Source organism: Dermacentor andersoni, chromosome 1, assembly GCF_023375885.2.
Source record: "Dermacentor andersoni chromosome 1, qqDerAnde1_hic_scaffold, whole genome shotgun sequence".
Classification (NCBI taxonomy): Eukaryota; Metazoa; Arthropoda; class Arachnida; order Ixodida; family Ixodidae; genus Dermacentor; species Dermacentor andersoni.
The window spans coordinates 88567616-88591654 of record NC_092814.1 but is presented as its reverse complement, the minus strand read 5'-3'; the positions used below and the strand labels follow the sequence as shown (position 1 = coordinate 88591654).

The window sequence follows — 24039 nt, the reverse complement described above, 5'->3', positions numbered from 1 at the left end:
GGCGTGCCTGCAATGTATTTCCAAGTGAGTATTAACTGCTGACGCATTATTTGATTTCCTAAAAAAATGCACGCTTCCATAAGGATATTTTTTAATGGTTGGGTTCCGTCGATTGCGTCATGCCTATTCTAATGGATGCAGTGTAGATAAAAAGTGATAAAGCATGAAGTGCACTCATATTATGCGCAATTTATAAAATTATATCCTTTCACTTAAGTTACCCAATGGCATTTATATTAACATGGTGTTGTTGTGGCACCCGTATCTGTGCACTGAACTACTCGTTGTACTTAATGATGTATCCAATATAACGGCTTTTGCCCATCGCACGAATATTTAGGTCGTTATGGCGTATGAGCAGCGTGCCGGGCTGCTTCAGTGTGTGCAACCGCTCGCTCTTGGGGGGTATACTTTCAACACTGGAACTACGCGTACGCATTCAGGTGGTGCTTCGTCATGGAGTACGTGCCCCGAGGCACTCTTAGTCAAATCATCCGACGGTCGGGACCCTTGCCAGAAAGCAAGGCCAAGGTGGTGTCTGCTCAGCTGGCCCACGCGCTCAACTTCGTCCACGATGCCGGTGAGTCTCCTCCCATGTTCACTGCGCACGCTCTGAGTGCCCCTTGTGCCGCAGCTGTCGCGTAGTACGTTATGTTGGGAGCAGTAAACTGTGAGCAATAAACTCTCGAACGGGATGCCTCGTGGCATCAAGGCTGCCGAAGTCGAGTTCCTGGCTATGCAATGAGCGAGAAGAATCATGTGAACTGAGGGACTCGAGCCCCTCTGTTCTCCCAAATCTTCTTGTTCATTGCATGTTGTCCTGGTAACTGAACACGAGTAAGACGAAAATATTACTTTTCCTGTTTTTATTTATTTTTTTTTTTTGCATGCCGCTGCTGCGTGGATGCGACCAGCGCAGACAACGTGCCACATATTGCCGCTTTCGAGTATACAGTCATCCGCTTAATCTGTTGTCCCACCCCTTCTTTTTTCTTTTATCGTACTTTATTTGACAGGCTACCTGCACCGTGACATAAGTTCATCGAACGTGCTTCTTGATGAGCGTGGTAACGCTCGCCTTATTGACTTCGGCCTCTGCCAGGTGAGGCAACCCCGCCAGATCAACGTTGTTTCAAAGCATGCACCTGTACCGCCTTCTTCTCTTTTGGCACCCTCAATGTATTTTCGAAGGACACGTTTCTCTTAAAACGTTTCGTAATAACGCACTGAATCGTCCGCTCATTTTACCGGCGCTATGGCTTTGCCACTTGCCCAAAGCGCACGCAGCTCTTGCTTGCACTTTTGTTTCTCCGTAGAAACAAGTTTGTGAACTGCCACTCAGCCGGCACACTTGTGCGTCGTTGATGAATGGCGGTTGTCTATCTCCCTCCACTTGTTGCTTGTACACTGTTTATTATTATTTATATCAGCTAGGACTGGAGGCGAGGAACCGCTGCGGATCGCTCGCCTACATGGCACCGGAAGTGCTCCGTAGGGAACACTACGGTACGTATGATACGCTGCGTTGCGCGACTGCAGGTCCGCGTGTGTGTGTGTGTGTGTGTGTGTGCGTGTGTGTGTGCGTGTGTGTGTGCGTGTGTGTATGCGTGCGTGCGTGTGTGTGTGTGTGTATGTGTGTGTGTTGTGCGCGCGCGCGCGTCACGTCACGTCACAAACATACACAATAATTTATGGAGGACGTCATAGTAGAGGCCTACTGGTTAATTCTGACCATCTAAGTTTCGTTAACTTGCGTGGCCGAAAATCGAACTCGCCGCCTCTAAGATTCGCCTTAGAAATCTAAATCGGCTCAGCAGCAGCGCGCCCTAGCCACTGAGCCACAGTGGTTGGTCTTCGAATTACGAAATTGTTCACTGAATATTGCGTTTGTGAAACGAAACTTAGCCGTAGGTTTCGTCGCTGCGGGTAGAAGTCGTCAAATTTCCAAACTCAAATGAGCAGCGCGCCCGTAAGTTCGTCGTGTAACGCACATCACTGGGCTGTAAATTTGTTTTTGTGATTTACCGACACATTCTGCAAACGTCTTGGCGATGGTGTCGTAAGTCGTGATTGATGCTTTTAAAGCAATTAGAGCCACTCAACGCGTACGTGGGGCTCACCATTGCCAAAATGTTGATGGGTGGGTAGATCCTGCAGTTTTACTCTCAAGATTTGACTTGAAGACCTCCTGTTAGAGGTTGGGAGCGGTGAGGTGTCAACGTTACAAGCAAGGCGACTTACTAAGAATGGCAACTACTGAGCCCGCTCTTCATTTGGCGCATTGCAGGCGTCGGCGCTGATTGGTGGTCATTCGGCATCGTCCTATACACCATGCTCATCGGTAAAACGCCACTCTCTCAGTACGCCGCCGAGCAGAACATCAACATCCAAACAACCAGGAGAGAGCTTCGCTATTCCAGTAAGTAGCTGGTGAGTCGTTGAGCGAAACGCTGTATACTGATACATGGGTTCTGTCTGCAAAAGGGAAAAATTATTAAATGCGCTTTTCTTGCTGTGTGCAACAGAACTTTCACGAGTGTGGTTGCTTCAGAAAAGAAAAGCTGTGCATATTGTGTATTGGGCGCCCTTCCATAACTATGCCGTAAAGCAACTGGGGCAAATGGGAGCGATAGCTGCCGCGATCGTTGCGAAAATGAGAAGATGCGACGCAAGATAGCCGGTTTCGTCTCCGCTCAGTATTTCAGCTGGGACGCTGTGCTTTCTTGTGCTGGTATTACTCGATGAAATGCTCGATGGGTGCACAGAATTACGGCGAGTACATCATGCAAGCACGTGTTTGTTTTCGCCCGATAAGTCACGGATGCGCAGACTTTACATTTCCTTCGTGTGAAGCCAATGGCACTTTGTACCCGTAATCTCTCAGGAGAAGCAATCTAGCGTCTCGGATTAAAAAAAAAAAATATCGTAAGTAGAAGAAAATAGCTAACACTTCCATTGGTGCCATTTGCAGTGGCCCTGGCAGCTCCTCTTCGGTTTCCCCGATCATTGACAGACGAAGCGTACAACATTTTGCAGGAGATTCTTCGCGAGGTACGTTGTACAACGATCGCTCTTACTACAACGCCAACTTTACAGTGAAGCTGTTAGCCTCTAGTTGGTCGGGATTTTTCGTGTCCGTCAAGAAAAAACTTGAACCGAAATAAAGTGCATATCTCCTTTGGAATCAGGAATACGACGCAAAGCTCAGTATTCATTTCAATAAATAAAAGCACAGAAACAAGCGTAAAAACCGCATGATGGATGATAAGGCGCCTGAATAATGCGAGGCCCGTTCCTTCTCCCCGCTTGTGTCTCCCGGTAAACATTACGGTTGCATAAGCTGCTGCCGTGGTGAAGGGGCAGCGGCATCGTACGAATCAGTGAGTGACGTCACCAAACTTCACATATAAAAGGGAGACCTGCCTGGCAACTCATTCAGTTCATTGCAAGACCGCTATGGGCAGACCAGGCAAAGTTAAGACTCCCGAAGAGCAGCGTGAATACGATGAGCGTCGAAGAGTGCATGGTAATGCTCAACAACGGTGTCGTGCTAATACTAGGCAGAACAATAAAACATTTAATATCCCCATCGACGGCATTTGAGTGGTTTTCTAAGAGCTTCGTTGGCCATCCACTTTCGCAGGGTCGGAATGGCGAGTCAATTTTATTGTTCGTAAATTACAACGTTTTTGGTTGGGGGCTGGTAAAAAAGGCGACTGACACAAGGTGGCCAAAAAAAAGTGGTGATGTAGTGTTTTCTTTTTTTTTTTTTTATGATGACTCGTTTACCTAAGGTGTCCTTCTGGCCGAGCCCAGCTTTTGTAGGATGCGACTGGAACCACAGTACTGGCTACTCGTTACCTTGTTTACCGGACATTCCCACAAGTTCCGAGTTGTAGAAAGAACGTCGTGTGCGCGATCTGTACAGGTTTGTTTGTATTCGAGGCCTTCTTCGCCTTACTCAATGTGCGGTGATGATGTATCCCTATCTGGCATCTATCTTGTTTTTCGCTTTTTTTTTTCGGTTTCTATGCACGCTACTTTTCGAGTCTCTCTGGTGCTCTGAGAGTAAATCCCGAATGCAGCCTACAGAAGACTTGGCCAACCCGTTTATACTGTTGAGCAACGGACGTGCATTCGCTGGCACAGTCTCTTGCTTGCCACCTTGTGCGTACGTGTTAGTGTAATTCATTCATTTCATTTCATTTATTTCCAATTGTTTCATGAATTATACAAGAAACCGTTGGGCCCGTAGCCAAATGCTAGTGTGGACGCATAGTCAAGATGCATATATCAGCAGATACAAAATTTGGTACATATCCACTTCCTAGTGATACAATTTAAAACAATTAAGCGATCACAAACACAAGCAACTAACAAAAAAATACAGTAGTTTATAAAAAACAATAATCAAGTAATTTTAGATTGGTACAGCTTTTTGACGGCGATTACAAAATTGTTTGCCATTCATGGGGAATTGAATTTTAAATTTTAGCACCATGAAATCAATCGGTCGTTGACCGTACGTGTTACGAGAGACAGGTAAGTTAAACTTTATATTTGTTGCATTCCTTGTATTACGATTAGGTATAGTGAACAAGACTGGCAGCAATGAGGGATTTATCTGTTGCCGGGTGCATTTCGGGGTGAAATTTTATGTGAAGTGTATTTCCTTTGTGACATGAGACAGCCGTCGTGCCACTCCTTTGCTTGCTCGTGCTTATCTCTACCTTTTGCGTACCATGCAATCTCCCCGTATCGACTTATAGATCGCAATGCTTCCTGGGTCCCTGTACTTGCCTTGTCTACCTGAGGCTGAAAAAAAACTGCATTTTATCAATATATGTTCCCCGTATCCCTGGCTTGCATATACAGTAATGGCAGATGTAATTTACATTGTCAACCTTCTGCACTGGATAGCCATATAGACCGGAATCACCCAGTAATATATTCTTTAAAAAACGGGAAAAATTCTTATTCTGCCATTCTGTAAACCCCCTCTGTCCGCTTATTTTGCACATTCGTTCTCCAGTAATTGCTTTCGGAATCCCTTACTTTCTGTTTCGAGGTAACGCGAATATTTCGTTTTTCAATTTGACATCCGTATTTACTAGTAACCTATACCATGTTCGGCCATTGCACCTTTTCATGTTCCTTTCACCGGCTTCATACTTCTTTGCACCTTGTAATTTTCTGTGCTTCATTAGAGCAGCATTTTCCTTGTTCCCTTTTAGATGCGTTTTTTGGGTGTTTTCTCAAATGCACTGTCCCCTCATTTATCCACACCCCCATATATTGTATGTTGGCAAAAAAAAAAAAAAATTGGACCCAATTCTTAAGGCGAAGCTTTGTTAAGCATTTTTGCGCAGTTTTAGAGGTATATTTAATATAAACCTCTATCGGCTGCGCAGGTACACACTGACGCCAAAATGACGCGCTTGTGCAACTCATGGAAATTGCGCCAAAAGAAAAAGTAGTCTTGTACCGGCTTCCATAGTGCCATATTCGCACTACACCCCATGCACCCTTTCTGTGCACCCTTAACTCTCAGTATCTGATCAGGCCCAGTCGACTGTGGCGTCTGACTAAAGTTTGTGCTCTACATGTGTTTTTAGTTTACTGATAAGATTTATGACGCATGCACCTAGTAGCAAGCCATTTAAATGTGCGGAAATCGTCAGCCAGGACTATTTCAGTAGTAGCGAGACAAATTGAGTTTCGCAATTAACTGAAGAAAGGTACTCTGAACTAGTAACTAATCAGAAAGGCAATTGACGCCATCACACGAATATAAAGCACTGATGCGGACCCTTTAAGGTGTAAATGATGCCTCCCTCAGAAGATCCAGACAGCTGAGGAACAAATAGAAAACAAAGGATCAACAACCGTGGAAATCGTCTTAATCTGTAAATAAAGAGACCTCACGCTGTGCGGTGTACATGCCATATGTTGTTTCAGTGCACGGTTCTACAAAAGTAAGAAAGCTTCGCCTATGTGGGATGGATGGACGGACGGACGGACGGACGGACGGACGGACGGACGGACGGACGGACGGATGGATGGATGGATGGATGGATGGATGGATGTGTTTTTGTGCGCCTTCGCTGTTTGTCATTTCCCTACTTTTCTTCCACCAATCTTCCAATCGCCTCTTATTCATCTCTATTGCGGACATGTTTATTTTACCCCTGCTCACTCTGAACACAAGGGCTTCAGGAGGCCAGCGGTGCCTAAATTGACCGCTGGGCAGATATGTCCACATTCCAATAAAATATGCTCCATCGCCCTCTAGATTTACCGCAGCTAGCACATGCTCCTTTTTCCTTTTTGTTTTCTAAGGCATCTTGAACTCGTTTCGAAAAGTAATGAGCTTTCTTTTGAGTTATCATAAATTGCTTCTTTCCTGATTTCGTAGTTACTCATAGCAGGTTCTTTTCCATTGCCACCACCCATGAGATTATCTCAGCCTCTCTGGCTTTCCGCTTGACGTTCTTTGTTGCCATGTTCCTATCATACCGGTCGCATACTTGCTGGTAAGCTTCCTAGTTCTTTTCGTCCACTGTTAATCAATGTTTTTCCTGTACAGATACCTGAACACTCTCCCAGCCCATTTACTTTCTTCCGCATTCCTCAGTCGTTCTTTATAATCAATTTTACTGTGAGCTTCCCTCACCCCAAAACTTGTACAGCCCGTATCACCTTGCACAGCTTCAGTTGTAGTCTTCCCGTGAGCGCCCAATGCGAGGCGTCCCACTGACCTTTGGTTGTCATCGAGTCCCGATTGTATCCCTGATTTCAAGCAAACAACCGCATTTCTAAATGTAAGTCCTGGAAGCATTACACCTTTCCTCATACCCCGGAGTACCTCGTTCCTATTGTATCCCCATAGCGCTCTGTGTTTCATTATGACCGCGTTTCTCGTCCCCTTCGCTGTTATTGTTTTTTCTGTGTTTCCACGTATCTATTGTCTTCGTTTATCCATATACCGAGGTATTTCCTGTATTGACACTGTCTGTATTGACAGTGTGCTCACCGGTGCCAGCGCCATCCAGTGCAGGGTAGAAGAAATATATAGAGGCAAGTGCGTTGGCAGCGACTAATCGTGCCGGGAATATGTGGGCGACGATATGCGGCACTGGTGCAGAGGCACTGTGAAAGAAAATCAGTGGGTGACTAGAGTCCCAAACAAGGTCCTTACGCTAGGAGTGTTCTTAAGCGTATATACTAGCCAAGCGTCATTACAGGCATATCATTAGCGAAAGCAGTCTGCCAATAGTGAACAGTATTTGTGAACAGAAACCTTCGTGACTTCGGCCCTGGTGAAGACGGCCGGAACGGCTGAAGCCAAATCTTGACATTGAAAACAATTCGCTGTAAAAATACAATGAAGACAGCAGCTTGACGCTTGCGCATTGTCTAACAATCCTTGGGCCGAATTCGCAAATTTTCGCTCGTAAGTGCTCTTTGTCATTGGCTGGCCGCCTTCGCCAATATGTCCCATCTTTACGATTGGCTAGAATAAGCTCCTTCGAACATTTCTGTCGCAAGAGCGTTCAGAGAATACGGACCCTTATAAAAATATCCTAAGAATTCAGGTGCCACGTACACGAATTCAGGCGCCGCAATAATGTTCATCGCCGCCAAGCCAAGTTATTTTGCAGTTACCCTTACTGATTTATTGATTGTATAGTGTTGACCGGGTGGTCTCCTTTACGTATGCGGGTTCCCTCTGGGACTACTACTGCAATGAGCAGAATGTGTCCTCCGGTTCCTATTGCGTCCTTAACACAATGGGGTTTCGAGGATGACGAGGCTCTCTGAAACGTGCTCCTCCATCTTCTTGGCAGTTGTAGGACATCGCTGGGGGCCCATATGTTTGCCCCCGCCTGCAACAATCCGTTGAGCATGCCCTCAGTTTCAGGAGTCGGGAAGTGCAGCACTTGCCTTTCAACACGCGTCTCAAATACGGCGACTAAAGTCGTAGAATTTGACTAAGAGTCTCGGATATCAATTTCCAATGTACATAGGTTTCTCACGCAAACCATATTCTCCGACTCCATAAAGAGGTGTTTGCGCTACATTCGTTGGATTATTTTTTGTTCTCATTTGTCAAGTGTATGTCTCTATTTCTTGGCGTTCTGAACATACTGATTCAACTCTACGGCTTAGGCTCATGGCCGCCGCCGCCGTCCAACCTTGTTTTCAGCTATAGCAAACTCGGGACTCTGCCGCCTCATCTGTCAACTTTCTCGCCACCTCGTGGCTATTTTGTTGAATACTGAAAATGTGTCAGAATAGCATAGACGCATCGCTGCTCTGCACACAAAATAGAGTGGTACGCGTGACAGTTGCTTACACGGCACAGGGAGCTACAGCAACCAAGGAGCGCGCCCTCTTTGTGCTCATTTTTTTCATCTCGGCGTTTCCCGACAGAAGTGCTAGGCGAATGTTGTCTGCACAAATTTCGTGAAAGTTCGCTCTGCTTTAGAAAGACTGTGGCGAGCACCACGCACACATACATGCCCGCGCGCCCGCCTGTGTGTTAACATACGTGCATAGGTCAGAAACACTTCCTGGTTAACAGTGAACTATCCACGTAGCATTTCGCCGGCCGATAAACACTCGTACCCTCATTCACATGGGTCACATTGTACGCGAGTGCATAAAATTGGGCATCTTTTTCGCCCCAAGGATCCTGCAATGCGGCTCGGGTGTCGTTCGAGCGGCGGACCCGGCAACGGCGGCTTCCAGGAGATGATGCAGCACAAATTCTTCGCTACCGTCGAGTGGCGGGCGCTCATAGGTGAACCATGGTGTTTCGCATTCTTGCTTGCTTGCTTTTTTTTTTCTTCGTTACTTTCTTCCTCCTGCAACGTACCCGAATCTCTAAGCTATAATTCCTGCGACATATATTTTTCGAAGCTGCGGTGCTCTTATTCTTTTTTTTTTTTCCTCGGCCTCGTCACTCATTGTCGTATCACAGTGGCATCTGCTGGAGAGCGTGTAAACGCGCCCACTTCAGCCTCACAGTGTCGCTTTCTCGCTGCACAGGAAGTCGCGATTCGGAGAAAACGTGCTTTTTTTTCTTTCAGACCTAACAGTTGGTATGTATGAACAGCATGCTCCAATTTCCCAAGAACAGCAAAAATCTTCGACCTAGTAGTTAAGAATAGCAGTGGTTTTAATTATTTGCCGTTTTAATTATCCGTTCCATTTCGTCGGCCTCCAATATTAGCATGAATCTGAAAAAAGTACCTCTTTAGTTCAGGAAGCCCTTTCGTTTTCTTTATCGTTTTTTTTTTTATCACTGGGATAGACTAGTTTTCATATTTAACCTATATAGTCCAAACTTGAGACTTACAGTCATGTGCGTTTTTATTCTAACAATTTTAATCCAATATTTTGGGCTTACGTACAACTGCCATGTTATCGCCTAAATTTAGCGACTAAGGTAGCATCTTTTGACCCACGTCTGTCAAAAAAACATCATCATCTTATCATCTATTCAATCATCTATTCTTATCATTATCCGTTGTCGGTCAGCCACAGAGTAATATAGTAAACGTAAAGAGTGGACACTCCCGTAGGCCTCTGCGGCCGACTTTGGCTCTCAGCCCACCTAGCGGAATAGGCGAAGCGCACCAGCCTCCAGGATGGTCGCCGCACGCCGGCGACTCTCGGAGGCCACGATTTCATTTTCGTTGCTTTTGCTAGTGGCACAAGCATCGACTGACGCTCTTGTCTCTTGCGCAGCACTTCCGTTTCACCTCCTGAGACGACTGGGGATGAAATTCAAAATAAGTCGGAAAAAAAAAGAAAAAGAATAGTACAGGGCAAAAGTTATGGGTTTTATTATGTATATATTATCAGAGCACAGGTTTAGTTACAAGTTGAGTTACTGAAGTGTCTGGACTAATTAAAATTAATTAGAAATCACTCAGACGACCGGGGACGAAATTCGAAATAAATAAAACATAGAAAGAAAGAAATAGTACAGTTCAAAAGTCATGGTCTTCATTATAGATATATCAGAGCATAAGTTTAGTTACAAGTTGAGTTACTGAAGTGTCTGGAATAATTAAAATTAATTAGAAATCACTGATTACCGCACACTAAAGCACAGAATCGTAGACTTTAGAGACCCACCACATGAGCACTACGTTGGCGAAATTTGTGGAAACGCGGAAATGGGAAGCGGAGGTAATGACGTCACTAATTAGGTCACACACAAGAAGGGGGAATGATATTTAAAAGGCTAATTAATGGAAAACAGTTGCTTCCGAGTTCGGTTCGTACGTTGCGTTCCCTTAAAGTTAACCTAAAGAACACCAACGCTAAGGGGCGAGTGCCACTAAGAGGCACCTAAGTGAAATATTAGGGTCACCTACTATTTCTGTATTTTTTTGTGACCAGTAACGTTGTATAAATAGAGTTATTTCATGCGGGCACTTGTACCGCTGTTTATAAATATGTTGCGACGATGACAGTACAAAGGTGTTTCCCTTTATGTTAGTTTCAATTAAATTCATATTCGTTATGTTTCAAGCTATAACTTAGTACAACAATCATGCCAACTGCTAGTGAGGAAGTAGAACTTTATCGTTTGGGATATTGTACTTCTAATAACTCTCACCAAAAGGAGTATCTTGAATAAATGTGTCATGTTCCTTCAATATCAATCAGCTTGCTGGACAGCCGAGAACACAAAAATAGCAGACAACAATTTACTGCAGCAAGATTGGGAGAAAAGTGGCAGACGCATGAAAACGGGAAGAAACTGTAGTATGCGAGTAATGGGGAATAGTCGGAAATTAATGGCGTGATGGCAATAAACTTTACACAAGCACAAAAACAAACAAGATGTGTTGAAACTATCCAAAGAACGAAAAAAAAAAAGAACTGCACGGACAAGGGGGCCTGCAATTTTTTACTTAATATGGGTTTGTTTTAGAAGGAATAAGTATGACGCTTTTTCTTCTACTTCTACGAAGGAGGGTGAATTAAGGTAACAAATTTATGCGAATGGTTGCGTGCTAAAATAAACTGGCTACATAAATAATTGGGCAAGCCCGAACATCCTCATCTCGAATGTGTAATCCAGTGCAAGGTATTCGTATCTCAGTCAATTACGCACTTCGACTGTGTTGAGAGTCGTCACCTGCTGTCTTCAAAGCCTTGCAATGGTCTTTTGATATTTGGAAATTTCCCCTTGAATATGCATGATGTCTTTTGGCTGTAGAGCGTATTTTTGAGGAAGGAATAGTGGAGATGCCTGCAATACGTAGAATTACAGGCAGAAGGCAAGCGATACTGAAGGCTTCAAAGCTATTGAATGTAGATGCTACTTTCCTTCGTGTAAGCAATACTGGAGTTTTCAAAGCTTTCGAATGGAGATGCCACGTTCCTTCGTGTAATGCATATTTTTCTGATTACGGTCAAGCAAGCACTGTTACAAATGCTAAGAAACAGGAAACGTTCTATGGTAATGACTGCATACACAATTAAAACATGAAAACGCATATCTTTAGCCCAATACAAAACAGCTAACAACGCTCGAGCGCGCATAGCCTGCTACAGAGGTTAAGACGGCGCACATTATTGTCATACTGCAAACCTTGCATGTGCACGGCTTTAGAAATAGCCACATTTCTTTTTTCAAAACTGGCGCACCATACTTTTTCAGAAGCGGCTGCGTGTAACCTTCTTGAACAAATCAACATAAAGCCCTCTGCACCGAACGGCATGTGTTCATAAGCAGCATTTCTTAACGAACCATTTTATTTTATTTTCGAACTTCGTCATTGTATCGAACGTGCCTCGCAGCTCGGACGCTGCCGCGTCGCTGTTATCGTTGGCATCACCACTCATTGCTGCGCATGATAAAAAAGAAAGAATGCAAAATGAAATTCAACGTTGCAAATGGGCCGCAGATGTTTATGGCTTCAAGGCCGTCATGCCCACCTCCATCACTCGTTCTTTCGGCTAACAGTGGCAGATGGAATTGAACATTAATTGAACGCAATGTAATTTGAACACTACCAAAAGCAAACTAAGCCCTACAACTAGGAGGAATACTTACGCAGTAAAATTGAAGCCAAGAAAAGTCGGCCCAACACGTGATCATGTCGCGGTAAGTTCGAGAGTCTGCCACCGCCGCGCTCAGCGCATGTTCTTACGAAAAGACAACAGGTGCGAGAGCAGCGCGCAGCTGCCACCTTCGCACGTTGCAACGAAGACGACAAGTGTAAACGCTGCCATAAACGACCGAAGCTGCACGCGCAAATTGGGAGCATATGTGCACAGAGCGGCTGGCAAAGCACCCTAACCCGCCGTGATTGCTCAGTGGCTATGGTGTTGGGCTGCTGAGCACGAGGTCGCGGGATCGAATCCCGGCCACGGCGGCCGCATTTCGATGGGGGCGAAATGCGAAAACACCCGTGTGCTTAGATTTAGGTACACTTTAAAGAACCCCAGGTGGTCGAAATTTCCGGAGTCCTCCACTACGGCGTGCCTCATAATCAGAAAGTGGTTTTGGCACGTAAAACCCCATAATTCAATTTAAAGCACCCCAACGAGTGCTCGTTGATTAAAACACACTGGGAAGAAAGCACAGTCCACCGAGCGCGGGGTCACGCGTTGGGCCGACTTGCTCAGAGAGAAAAAGCAGAGGCGATGGCATCACGGAGAGTTGGCTTGCGAAGGCTGTCTGTGTGCCGTAATGCTCCTTCCTGGTTTATTTCCTTCTTCCCTGTGTACGACCGACGGAAACGCGACGTTAGACAATTAAGGTATCCGTCTTACCAGCCGATGCGGCAGCTGCCGTGCTAGATTCAACTGAAGAAGAACGGCATATTGGGCGTCCCCCCATATATAGCGCTGTTTTTAAACATCATAGATTCAACGCTGGCTCAACCTCCCAGCCGACGAAAGCGTGCAAAGGCGTTTAATTCGCAGTTTACCGGCTAAAAACGATGATCCGACAAGAGGCACGCGGTGAGTGCCACGGTAACTAATGAAAGCATCGAGGAAGCTCGCAATTCAAATGTCCAATAGGGGCACGCACCATATGTGGTAGGTTTCACCGGGTGTATCTGACGAGCGACAACTTTCCCCCGCATTCAAAATCGTTATAACGCAATTGCATTAACGGTGTTTGGTCCCAGGAGATGTACGCCTAAATCCTCGCACGGTCTTCCGGAACCCAAGAGAAGAAGCTGCAGCTAGCGGAAGTAAGCCGTAATCACATAGTGAGTCGAACTACGCATATACGTTACACACGAAGGATGCTGGACGTATTAAATTGATTATTGAACGAAAAGGTATACTTCTTCTTTTCAAATGACTTTGGTGCTTTGGAGAATTTACTTTCTTTTTCTTTATCTCTGTGGTTATCTGTGCGTTCTCCCCCTGCACCGGACAAAGCACCATACAATATCACTTTCCTATATAGAAACGCAGAGCGTGATAGTCATGCAACGTTTTCGCCTTCTTAAAATAGAGCAATTGAAATGAGCACCTCACACTAAGGGGATGCGGTAAACATCGATGGGCACCGTCATCAGCGAGGAAAGATCGAGGCACTTGGTGATCAAGAGCCACGGTGCAGTCTAGAAAGAGCGAAAGAAAGCTGAATGAATGTTATTGTATTTTATTTTCATTCTAAGTGGCTCACTAAGTAGCCCGAAGCGGGGAAAAGAAACAATCGCTAGGCTCTAGCGACTCTCTTATTTTCTTAACTTCATTACTGGGATTGTCCAGTTATACCCGACTGTCCGGTTATAGAATCTCACGTGATCTTGAGAAGAATCCTCTGTCACTACTCGAAAACATTCAGAGAGCTGCAGTGCCACCGGAACTCCTGCAAACGGCTGGGCAATGCTGCAAGCTCCACCGCAATCTGAAGATGCAGCTTGGACGCAGCAGTAGACACGTACAAAGCCATACATGCGCCATCTATTCAGATGCAAGATACTCGCGGTTAGTGAACTCTCCGCGAACGTAACCCTCACCCTGAGTTTATCAACACTGCTCTTTTTTGGCTAATGCCCCCACTTTGATGTTCTGTGTCAGCTTCTAGCCGTTGATGTGACGTTGCAGGTAACCTTGACACGTGCCTAGGTTGAGTACACATACACACACACACGCACACGCACACGCACACGCACACGCACACGCACACGCACGCACACACACGCACACGCACACGCACACACACACGCACACGCTGCTTCTAGCTGACGCTAAACTTAGAATTTATGGCACGCCTTCGTCGCTGAAATTACCTACACGTCTCTCATCGTACTGCGCGCCATGCACGCGTTTTTATACAAGGTCGAGCCCGCCGTGTCCTGTGATTCAACAAGTTTTATTGCTGAATAAAGCTTCCATTTACTCTGCAAGCCTTCCTTACTTACTCTGACTGGCTGTGCGAGCCTTGCTGCCTCATGAAGGCTTCGTTTTCACCAATTACCGGTATGCGTGGTTATCTGCATAAAGTTATTGTTTGCGCGTCTGCTCCAGGAACCAACAAATTTCGCAGGGAGAATCTGCAGCCCAGTGCGAACGCCATTGGAGCAAAGCAAGCAACAACCGCGCAGGCGCCGCGTCTCGGTCAACGCTGAGCAGAACCACGCGATGTGCATATACGGTGCCCTACAGGAGCCCGACGAAAACCCGGCGACGTTATAGCTGCGCATGATGCAAGCGATGCAAAGAAGCCTTGACGTAGTAGCTAAACCTGCTTCAGAACTCGCAATCGTTGGTTCGATTCCAGGTGTGAACAATTTTAAAGCGATAGCTTTCTTTCGATCTTTCACCGGTTTTCGTGGTCGGCGGCCTGACGTGGGCGCGTGCACTCACTCGCACGACCGAGCTTCGCAACCTAGTTAAGCGACGCGTTCGTCGTCGAACTCTGAGACGCGAGTGCTGACGTGCGAAAGCTTTGTACATATTGTCCGAAGGTATAGATGCCATAGTCGGTGGTGGAACTGCGTCAAGTTTCTCCACCGCCTGGGCTGACGGTTGTGGGTCGCGTTCGTCGTCGAAGACCTCTGCGCGTCCCTTGTCGACACGCGCCGTTTCGTGTGGCCGGCTCGCCATACCTACGCTTAGACCGACTTCCACAGTGTGTGGGATGGGCGTGATCATAATGCCAATGGTCGCTCGGAGGCGTTTATCTGGCCCCTGGGGTAGAATAGACGAGCGGAGAAGAAAGCGCAGATGCGTAGCCGTTGTCATGCCAATGTTGTCACAGAGTCATCGTTCCGTATAGTCCTCATGACGCCGTCGCTTGTTGCCGTGCCGTCTTGGTCACGCTACCAGCATCGTCGCGCCGTCACCTCAGTCGTTGTCATTCCGTCGCGTTCACACCGTCGTCGTCACCACACTGTCATGCCATCTATCAAAACATGTCGGCGATAATTTGTGCCGCCGCCATCAAACAGCATCATCGACGTCGACAGTATACCTCGTAAATTTTGCTAGTGTGTCTGTTTGATTTCTGCCGTTCACATATTAAGGGGCCATTTGCTTACGTTGCCAATCATACTCGATGGTTTCTGTAGCAATTTTTTTACAGCGAAGCTGTATATGGCTAGGTTCTGAAAAAAATTGCGTGCGTCTATTGAGCTGTGTAGATAGAGGATTACTCCCCATACGTGGACCGATCCCGAAGAAAGTGCAATACCGGGCCGACGCGCGACGGAGGGGAAGCAGGCTTTAAGCACTCCGCCAACTTGCAAAAATAAGTTTAATATCTTAGGTCCATATACAACCCGTATAAGATATTAAGCTGAGAAGAACGGATACTGCACTCTCACCCGCGTCGGCCATGTCTACGTTCGCACCGCCCTCTCTTTGTCGGCGTTCCAAGCGCTTGCGTATCTCTTTTCCTTTCCTTCCGCTCTCCCGTAAGCGTGCTACCCGCCAGTACCGCGAGGCAGAAAGAAATGCGAACCGTCCATGTCGCGCAAACTTGGAACGTGTCACCGGAGCAACGGCCAGGTTTCAGAGGGAGTCAGTGGGGAACCAATCTTGTTTGGCCTGTGTTGTGTGTGACCGCTTACGGTTTGTGAGTGACCTCACAAATATTACTGCACTGCGGGACGTCGACCACGAACGATCGCCTTGGCTACGGTGGAGCAGTGTGTGCCCTCGGAGCGCGGTGAGGTGTGTGTCTGTTCTACGTTCCGGGATTTCGTTGGTTAAAGGTGTCGTGCCACGTTTTGCAACAATACAGGGATGTGTAACCCCCCCGGTGCCTCATCATCCGAGGCTCAACATCGTGAAGGAGCGAGTAGTCGCGACTCAGCCTTCCATTTATGTGCATACGGCGTTTGACGCACGGCAATGGACAGTTCGCCATTAAGGGGCCCACATACACAGCTTCGCTGGTCATCCACCTTCACAGAGTGGAATAGAACTGATTTTTTTTTTACGACGTATCGTACCCGAACGAAAACGTGAACACACGGCACGATTGGCCCACTTCCTATACTAATAACCGCTGTTCGCACTAAAATAAAACAAAAACGGGAAAATGACATCACAGAAGATATCGGTGATGTAGGCACGTGTCAAAGTTGCGTATAACGCCATTAAATAATAGCGCAATTCGTTCGCCTCATTATGGGAAATTAAATAAACATGCGCGTGGGCGTGTACGGCCAATCTCACGCGGCTGACAAGTCATTGATAGTAGTTTGGAGCGGTGGACGCATGTTCCAGTGATGGCGAACTAGTTCTTGTCTCTAACCTTGTATAGTGCTCCTTACTTCGATAAGCACAATAACAGCCATGCAGTTCATCTTCCTTGTCTGGTGCGTCCCTCCGGGGTTGCCAGTAGTACTCGGCGCGTTACAAGATAAAAGAACGCCAACTAGCCCAGTTTATCGCTCTACACAAAGGTCATGTCAGTAATTTAGAAGAACTGGGACAACAGACAGATATTGTGCCAGGGGCAAGCTGCGCTTATGAGAAGTTAAAAAAAATTAGATGCTTTAACATTTGTTGACCTTGTGTATTTCCAATATACATAAGAGCTACGCCTTAAACCTTAGAAGTAAATGGTAAAGTTTTGAATTTTCAGGCAAACCCCGATCTACAAAAAAGCTCACTTTTTTGTAATGTCAATGCTTCTCGCTACCTCGAGTTTCAAGACTTCTTTACATCAGTGCGAAACTTTGACAGACGACTTGTTTAAAGGAACGAAACAACAAAACATTTTCCACTCTTAAGGGTGCTGCTTTGTACCAAGGCTAACACTCTTACCTTTAACCCGCCGTGGTTGCTCAGTGGCTATGGTGTTGGGCTGCTGAGCACGAGGTGGCGGGATCGAATCCCGGCCACGGCGGCCTCATTTCGATGGGGGCGAAGTGCGAAAACACCCGTGTACTTAGATTTAGGTGCATGTTAAAAAACCGCAGGTGGCCGAAATTTCCGGAGTCCTCCACTACGGCGTGCCTCATAATCAGAAAGTGGTTTTGGCACGTAAAACCCCATGATTTAATTAACTCTTACCTTTAAGGCTGTAAAAAAAGTATTTTGCACGACAGCGGGATTTAAACTACACCTGCTATGAAAAAAATCCGTAGTCGAAAACTGCGTAATAAGACTCCTTACCTGGCGCTCACCTCAATACCTGACACGATATTTGACATAAATAGCTAATACAGTTTATTTATGCACTTTGTGTCGTCTGATGCAGCTATTATCATGTTTACTTGTCACAAAAGTTCGCCAGGCTATAAAATTTAATTTGTCTCCTTCAAGGCTAACACCCTCACCCTTCAGGGCGAGGGCGTTAGCCACGGGAGCAACCACTGTGCAAACATTTTTTTACCTTGAAGGTCGTGTTTTTTCGACTTTTGGAGAACTGAAGCACTTTGCTGACGACAAGTGCCTGATCGGCTGCATGCGATCACAGCATTTGCGTTAGCCTGGGTTCCAGGAAGCTTGGCTGATAACACAGAGAGGCAGAGACGGGCATGCAGTGAGAGCACAGAGAGGCACGCGCTCTCCAACACGGATTCAGGCACCCAGATAGCATCCCCATTAAAGTGTGGATGCTGTTCGCGATGTTTTATCATGGGTAAAATGTGTGAGTAATGAACGCATCTCAGCTGCTTTTAAACACGTTTCAAATAAACATGCCACTTTGCATGTTTCCCGTGTTTCCTAAATTATTGCTATTGTTAGCATTATCAATGAAGAGTTCCTAAAAGGCGACGAATCGTGGCGCATCGCGATGTAGAGTGATCAGAATTTCCCGGCACGTTTGTCACCAGAACGACAAGACAAGAAGGGGCAACGGCAGTTCTTGTTTTTCTCAGGAACAGACGGCATGGTATCAGCGGATGTCAGCAATTCAGTATTTTGGTAAATGCTCACAGGTCACGTATTTGATCATTCTTTGTTTCAACTGAAGCTCCGGCTTTTGGCTCGAGGTTTACTGTAGACGAATGTGCATAGTACGATGGACCGCGCAGGACTCTCTTTCATGGTTATTTAGCTATAGGATCCTGGTAGCGTCACTCTTTTGCGTTAAGCTGATCCAAATGTGAGTTTAATGTAAACGGTGATATTTAGCTGTGACCCGCCGTGGTTGCTCAGTGGCTATGGTATTGGGCTGCTGAGCACGAGGTCGCGGGATCGAATCCCGGCCACGGCGGCCGCACTACGATGGGGGTGAAATGCGAGAACACCCGTGTACTTAGATTTAGGCGTACGTTAAAGAACCCAAGTGGTCGAAATTTTGGTCGTTAAAGAACATCAGGTGGACGACACAGGCGCTCTTCTGACAGCCAGTTTCGGTTTCAAGAAGCCTTCCAAGGGCAACTATTTGTTCGCATAGCTCGCACATGAACAGCGCTATTCAAAATTTGATCGTTGGGATAGGTAGAGTCGAGGACGGGCCCCAAAGTACTCATTTACCGTAGCCATCTATTGTTGACGATTGGAAATTAATTACCGTAACTTCGATAATTACGCGCGAAATTGCGGTAATTGCTCCATATCTAGAGGCTGCCAATCCGTACACTCGAACGGTAAACATAACGTTACCGTGATTTATATTTTTCTCATTTTAAAAATTTGGTGCAGCTAAAAAAAAAGACCCTGTATACAGAGTTCGTGGTAACAGATACTGTGAAGGCCTCTCTCACGCCATGCCGCCCACTCCCTGGCACCGACCCTGGGCGTATGTCGATTTCTTCCCAAGTTACAGCTGTTGCGAACCTTTAAACATGGATAGCAGAGCGATCATAAATATATGTATTTATTTCAGTGCGCAGATGGAGTTAAGAAAAGTACAGGGAAAGAACTGATGTGCACACCCCTGCTCAAGTTTTAGTGAAATAGAAAAGTGATCCAGCTTCATAAATCGTCATCCGAAGAGCCGAAAGCCCTTCAAAGTGACTGACTTTGTATAAGCCGTTCAGGCGCACGCTTGTACACCTTGTTAAGCTGAAGGAGACAACATGCCTCCGAAGCAATACTTTACTGGACAAAGTCCCTGCCATTCGGTCGCATTGGATACCTAGACTTCTAACTGGGGCGTAGGCAAAGCAATATGTCGCGGTCAGAAAGCATATTATCGTTATTTTCCGCAGACCCGGATTCCGTGGCTAATATAACGGGCGGTTCTCAATAGTTGCCTGAGATGCGTCCCGCTAAAGGTCTGGATCGTCTGAAAATGCTTGTTCTTTGTCGCACGGAAAGAAATGTCCGTCTCGTGAAGCAAAACGAATGAACCTCTTTCTTCGATCCGCGACTTCAGCTTTAGCTTGGCTGCCATGTACTCTTATAGCAGAGCTAGCAAGGCAATTTTCTTAACCATTTTCCAAATTATCTGAGCTATTTATGCGATACTGATACCTGATACTTGATACCTCTGCTAAGGAAATGCGAATGTAGAGACACCGAATGTCCTTTTTTAATTCCTTGCTCGTCATTGTTCAAATGTTTATACAATAAACGCATACTATTTTGTCATTAGCGAATCGTTAAGAAGCCGCTTTGTAGCGTCGACTGTAGTGTCCTTCCAATCGCGGCAGTCGCAATTTCAAAAAGCGGTCAAATGGTGACTCGCGCGCCTACTTCTGCATGAAAGGCATTGCTCGATGTGAAATCTGCGAGTAACGAACGCATCTCAGTTGCTTTTCTATACACGTTTCAAACAGACGTGCCACTTTGCATGTGTCCCGCGTTTCCTAAATTATTGCTATTGTTAGCATTAGCGTTATCTGGCGGGGGCAAAACAAATAGCATTATCCGTGAAGAGATGGCGTGTGATTTCCTGCGCTCTCCCGCACCCGTCGCGATGCAACTCGCCACATTCCACACGGGAGGGGGGGGGGGGGGGAGAAAAACGTGGCGCGTTTGGTACGAGAGGAGTCTCGCAGCTGACAGCAGGTGCGGCAGGCGGGTGGTGGTGCGGCGGGTACTGACGGACGAGCGTGTCCGTCGTCTGCACGATGACGCGCCTCGCTGTGCCGAGGAACAACAGCTCATGTGCGGCGCGTTTCGTTCGTGCCAGCGCTGCCCGGTCAAGCCACGCGCCAGCGAAGCTTTCTCGACCTGAGGTACGGCTCCGCTCGCTTGCTGCTTTTTTTTTTTTTCTCCTTGCTCTTTCACCGCCTTTTTTTTTTTTTTTTACTATTATCGCTACCGCCCTTGCTTGGCTATCACCGCGCACGAAAATCGCGGAACAACAGATGCGTGCGCAGTGTACCGCCTGGCATGGGCGGTCATAATAGCTGTATACAGGGCGTATTAACGTTATGCTAAAGCAGGGGTAGGCAAATGGCGATTAGACGTCGAAGCGGTTCCTCTCCCCTCCCCACTTTATCAAACGGACTTAACCTCGTGGGTTAAGATGTCTGCAGCAATACGTCGCCTGCGGTGAGTGTTTGCTTCAACGCTGTTCTTTATACACCCCGCCCAATTCACTGCGGATTGCTGACCGACCGATCAACGGCTGCTTTTCTGTTACCTAGACCGCTGAAAAAGAACGTTGCCGACCTCTGCTAGAGCATTCTACTGTACTGATCACGATCTCACTGTCGCCGGCCAGCAACAATGAGAGCGGGTTATCGCGTTATCGGGTTTAATTAACCCTTACAAAATACAGTCCCACTTCAGCTCGGTGAGAGACGTGGTATTTGCTCCTTATATTATATAGAGAAAGGACGGATATGCTACATATAAAAAATCGAGTAATATTGAAATGCAAGGCAGAAGGGCCACAGGTAGATACAGACTTGAAATTATTAATAGTGGGGGAAGTTACTGGCCGGAGTCAACGTTTCGACAAGAGGGCTTGCCTTCGTCAGAGGAACAGCTGTTTTCCTTGGTAGGCGTTATATTCTCCTAAGAGCTCTCGTACACTGTAATTCACACGGTCTTCATTCCACTTCAAAATTAACCCGGAAGTGATCACGTCATATATTAAAGCCGGATATAAATTCGGATTAATGCGGAACTGTATGGAAGTGATTTAATCATATTCTTGCCATCACTTTTCGTGCCAATTGACTACTTTGATCTAGGTCGTTGTGAGGAGAGCCCGAAAGCTAGGTATATGAGCAAAGAAAACGGGTGATCCGGTATAACCATAGTGTCTCTAGGAGTAGAGGCGTCGAAGTTTAAGCTGTGTCTTCTGTTTCACAATACAGCTTATGTAACGAATGATGCGATTCGCACCACAGAATATGTCATCTATCATGCAGAAATTACTAATAACTCCTCTTGCTTAAAAAAAAAAAAATATCGATGAAATTGCAGCCAGGCGTATGTAAAAACAAAAATGGAAGAGGCGTCAAATAAAAGCCTAACGCAAATGCCATATTAACGTTTTGATACGCTGACACGAAGTTTCACTTAGTAGAAAGCGAATTCGTAATTAAATAGTTTATATAGTTTATGCCGTAATTCTTATTTCAAATAACATTTTACTGTTTTTTAGTACGAATATACTCTCCATGGCCAAAAATTAAGGTGATCGAGTTGTTCTAATTTTTGTTAATATGGAATGGTGTTAGGGCTTTTTGGTGTTAAAACGCGGTCTTCGTTGCTGAACCTTCAGGGCTTATATCGCAACTCACATCAGCACGACGTCTCAAAGTGCATGCTCAAACCTTTGCGTGAACTATAATGGCTGCTCTAACGCGCGTAGGGTGAAATATGCATGCGGTGGCTTATCACCTACAGCTACGCATACTGGCATCTTGTTTAATCTAGACCAGGTATGTCACTACTTTAGCACGCGTGCTGTTGGCATTTTTCTGACGCCTTGCTGACTACTACCTTCAACGAAATGGGGAATATTGCATATATTTTGTGATAACGCCGTAGTGCTGTTCTCGTTACAAGCAGACAGCGGACGTAGAGTAGACTCTTACAGTTTCGTATCTGTGTGAAAGACTTAAATTGTGGGTCATAAGCGTGTTCATTCACTACTCAACGTCAGTGGATACACTGTGCCGAACTTCTTATTTTTAAAGCTAGCTCATTTCTCTTACATTTACTTCGAATGTTCATCGTCGCTGAAACGACAACCTGACAATGCAACGCAGCTGATTGCTGTACTCAAGACTTGTTCAGAAAACGCTGTACTACCTTCCTCGCTGGGTTAATATCCTTTCACAAGAGGAAGACAAAGAAATGTATTAAATTTATCACCAATCACCGGGTAATAAGGCGTACACAACGTAAGGAATGGACAGGCAATGAACAACACCAGAAAGTGTTTTGGGTGCATGGGTCATGGCCAACATCAAAACGATCAAACAAAAGGCAGGGTCGTTAACTTACCTCCAGCAATCTTTTCTTCTCTTTTTTCGTAACTGTACCACATCTCAGTAGTTTCGTTTAGCGCTGTGGGAACTACATGCGGCCACAGCCATCGAAGAACGCGAAAGTACTCCAAAGTGTGTTCATACTTGTCGTCATCAGCTTGTCGAATGCCCGATGTTCTCTAGTGACGATTTCCGACTGACCGATATAGAAACGACCTACGGCATTCTTGATACACCGTTACAGATGATAAGGCTGCGATAATTAACAATCCACGCGTCACGTTATTATATACGCAACGAATGCTTGGAACTAAGATATGCGTGCCATGTGCCGACAATTGCAAATCTGTCGACCTCGCCAAGAGGTAACTCCGCATATCGTAGCACACGTCCGCAATGACGGCGACTCGTGCTCGCAGAGCTGCGCATCCGTGCTTTAACCCAACGCCTCCTGCGTGCCTGCGATGCTCTAATAAATAAACGGTATCAAAACGATCGCGTCAACATTATAAGAGATTAGGCGGCAGGTGGCGAACCCGCGGGCGCGCACTGCTTCGGTGCGCTCTTGTCAGTCGGCGCGTAACCGGCGCCTCGTGTGCTTGCCGCCAAGGCCGCCGTGCTGGTGCGCGCTGGACGAGACCTGGCAAGCTCACCGCCCGCCCAGGAAGCACCGCGCGCGGAAGCCGGCGTCTCGCTCGCACCAGCCGGGCGACCTGAGCGCGGCCGAGGGACGCCCTAACGGACCGGCCACCGGCTCGCAGAGGCATCATCCGGCGCCGCTTGGTCTCGGCAGCTGCAGTGACGTCAAACTCGACTCCCAAGCGGCAGGAGTGACGCAACGCTTGGGACCCAGGACGTGCGCGGCGGCCAGGCGGAGGAAGGCTGCCGCCGAGGCCCGATGTCGCGACACGCCGCGACGTCCGGTGCCGCCGGACTGGTGCGGCCCGCGGCCGCTGCCCCGTCGGGCGTTGCCGAAGACGTCATTGCCGCCCGAGACGAGCGAAGCGGAGGGATTTTTTTAACAATAAAGGACCACGGTGTAGAGCGAGTTTCAACTAGCGCCGATGCTGGGATGCGCCACTCTCGCGCCAGCAGTACGCTTTGTCCAGTCCAAAGCTATCGGTGGCCAACGGACTGCGGCTGTTTGGAGCGCACGTATTGAGTCACTATGAAGTATTGTGGACGAGGAAAAAAATACGGTTGACGATTATGACTGTCTCGATGAAATTCCAGTCCAGCTGGAGCA

General features: G+C 46.7%; 1 protein-coding gene and 1 pseudogene across 6 annotated transcripts in view; one reads left to right on the top strand and one right to left on the bottom strand.

The window, feature by feature from the left end:
• Window positions 1–23835, top strand: part of LOC126544128 (protein kinase C-like 3) — a 65989-nt gene extending 42154 nt beyond the window's left edge. For 4 of the 6 annotated variants that reach the window (XM_055061724.1, XM_050191352.2, XM_055061722.1 and 1 more), the window contains 9 exons: window positions 444–580; window positions 1017–1102; window positions 1431–1506; window positions 2288–2419; window positions 2972–3051; window positions 8692–8803; window positions 13164–13229; window positions 20534–20579; window positions 23404–23835. In XM_055061724.1, coding sequence (XP_054917699.1) covers window positions 444–580; window positions 1017–1102; window positions 1431–1506; window positions 2288–2419; window positions 2972–3051; window positions 8692–8803; window positions 13164–13229; window positions 20534–20579; window positions 23404–23815 — 1147 coding nt within the window. In that variant the 3' untranslated portion in view covers window positions 23816–23835. Of the gene's footprint in view, window positions 1–443; window positions 581–1016; window positions 1103–1430; window positions 1507–2287; window positions 2420–2971; window positions 3052–8691; window positions 8804–13163; window positions 13248–20533; window positions 20580–23403 lie in introns of all 6 variants that reach the window. The other 2 variants (XR_008608635.1, XM_055061725.1) reach the window with 2 other exon arrangements.
• Window positions 15652–15831, bottom strand: LOC126546376 (U2 spliceosomal RNA; annotated as a pseudogene).
• Window positions 23836–24039: the final 204 nt, after the last annotated feature.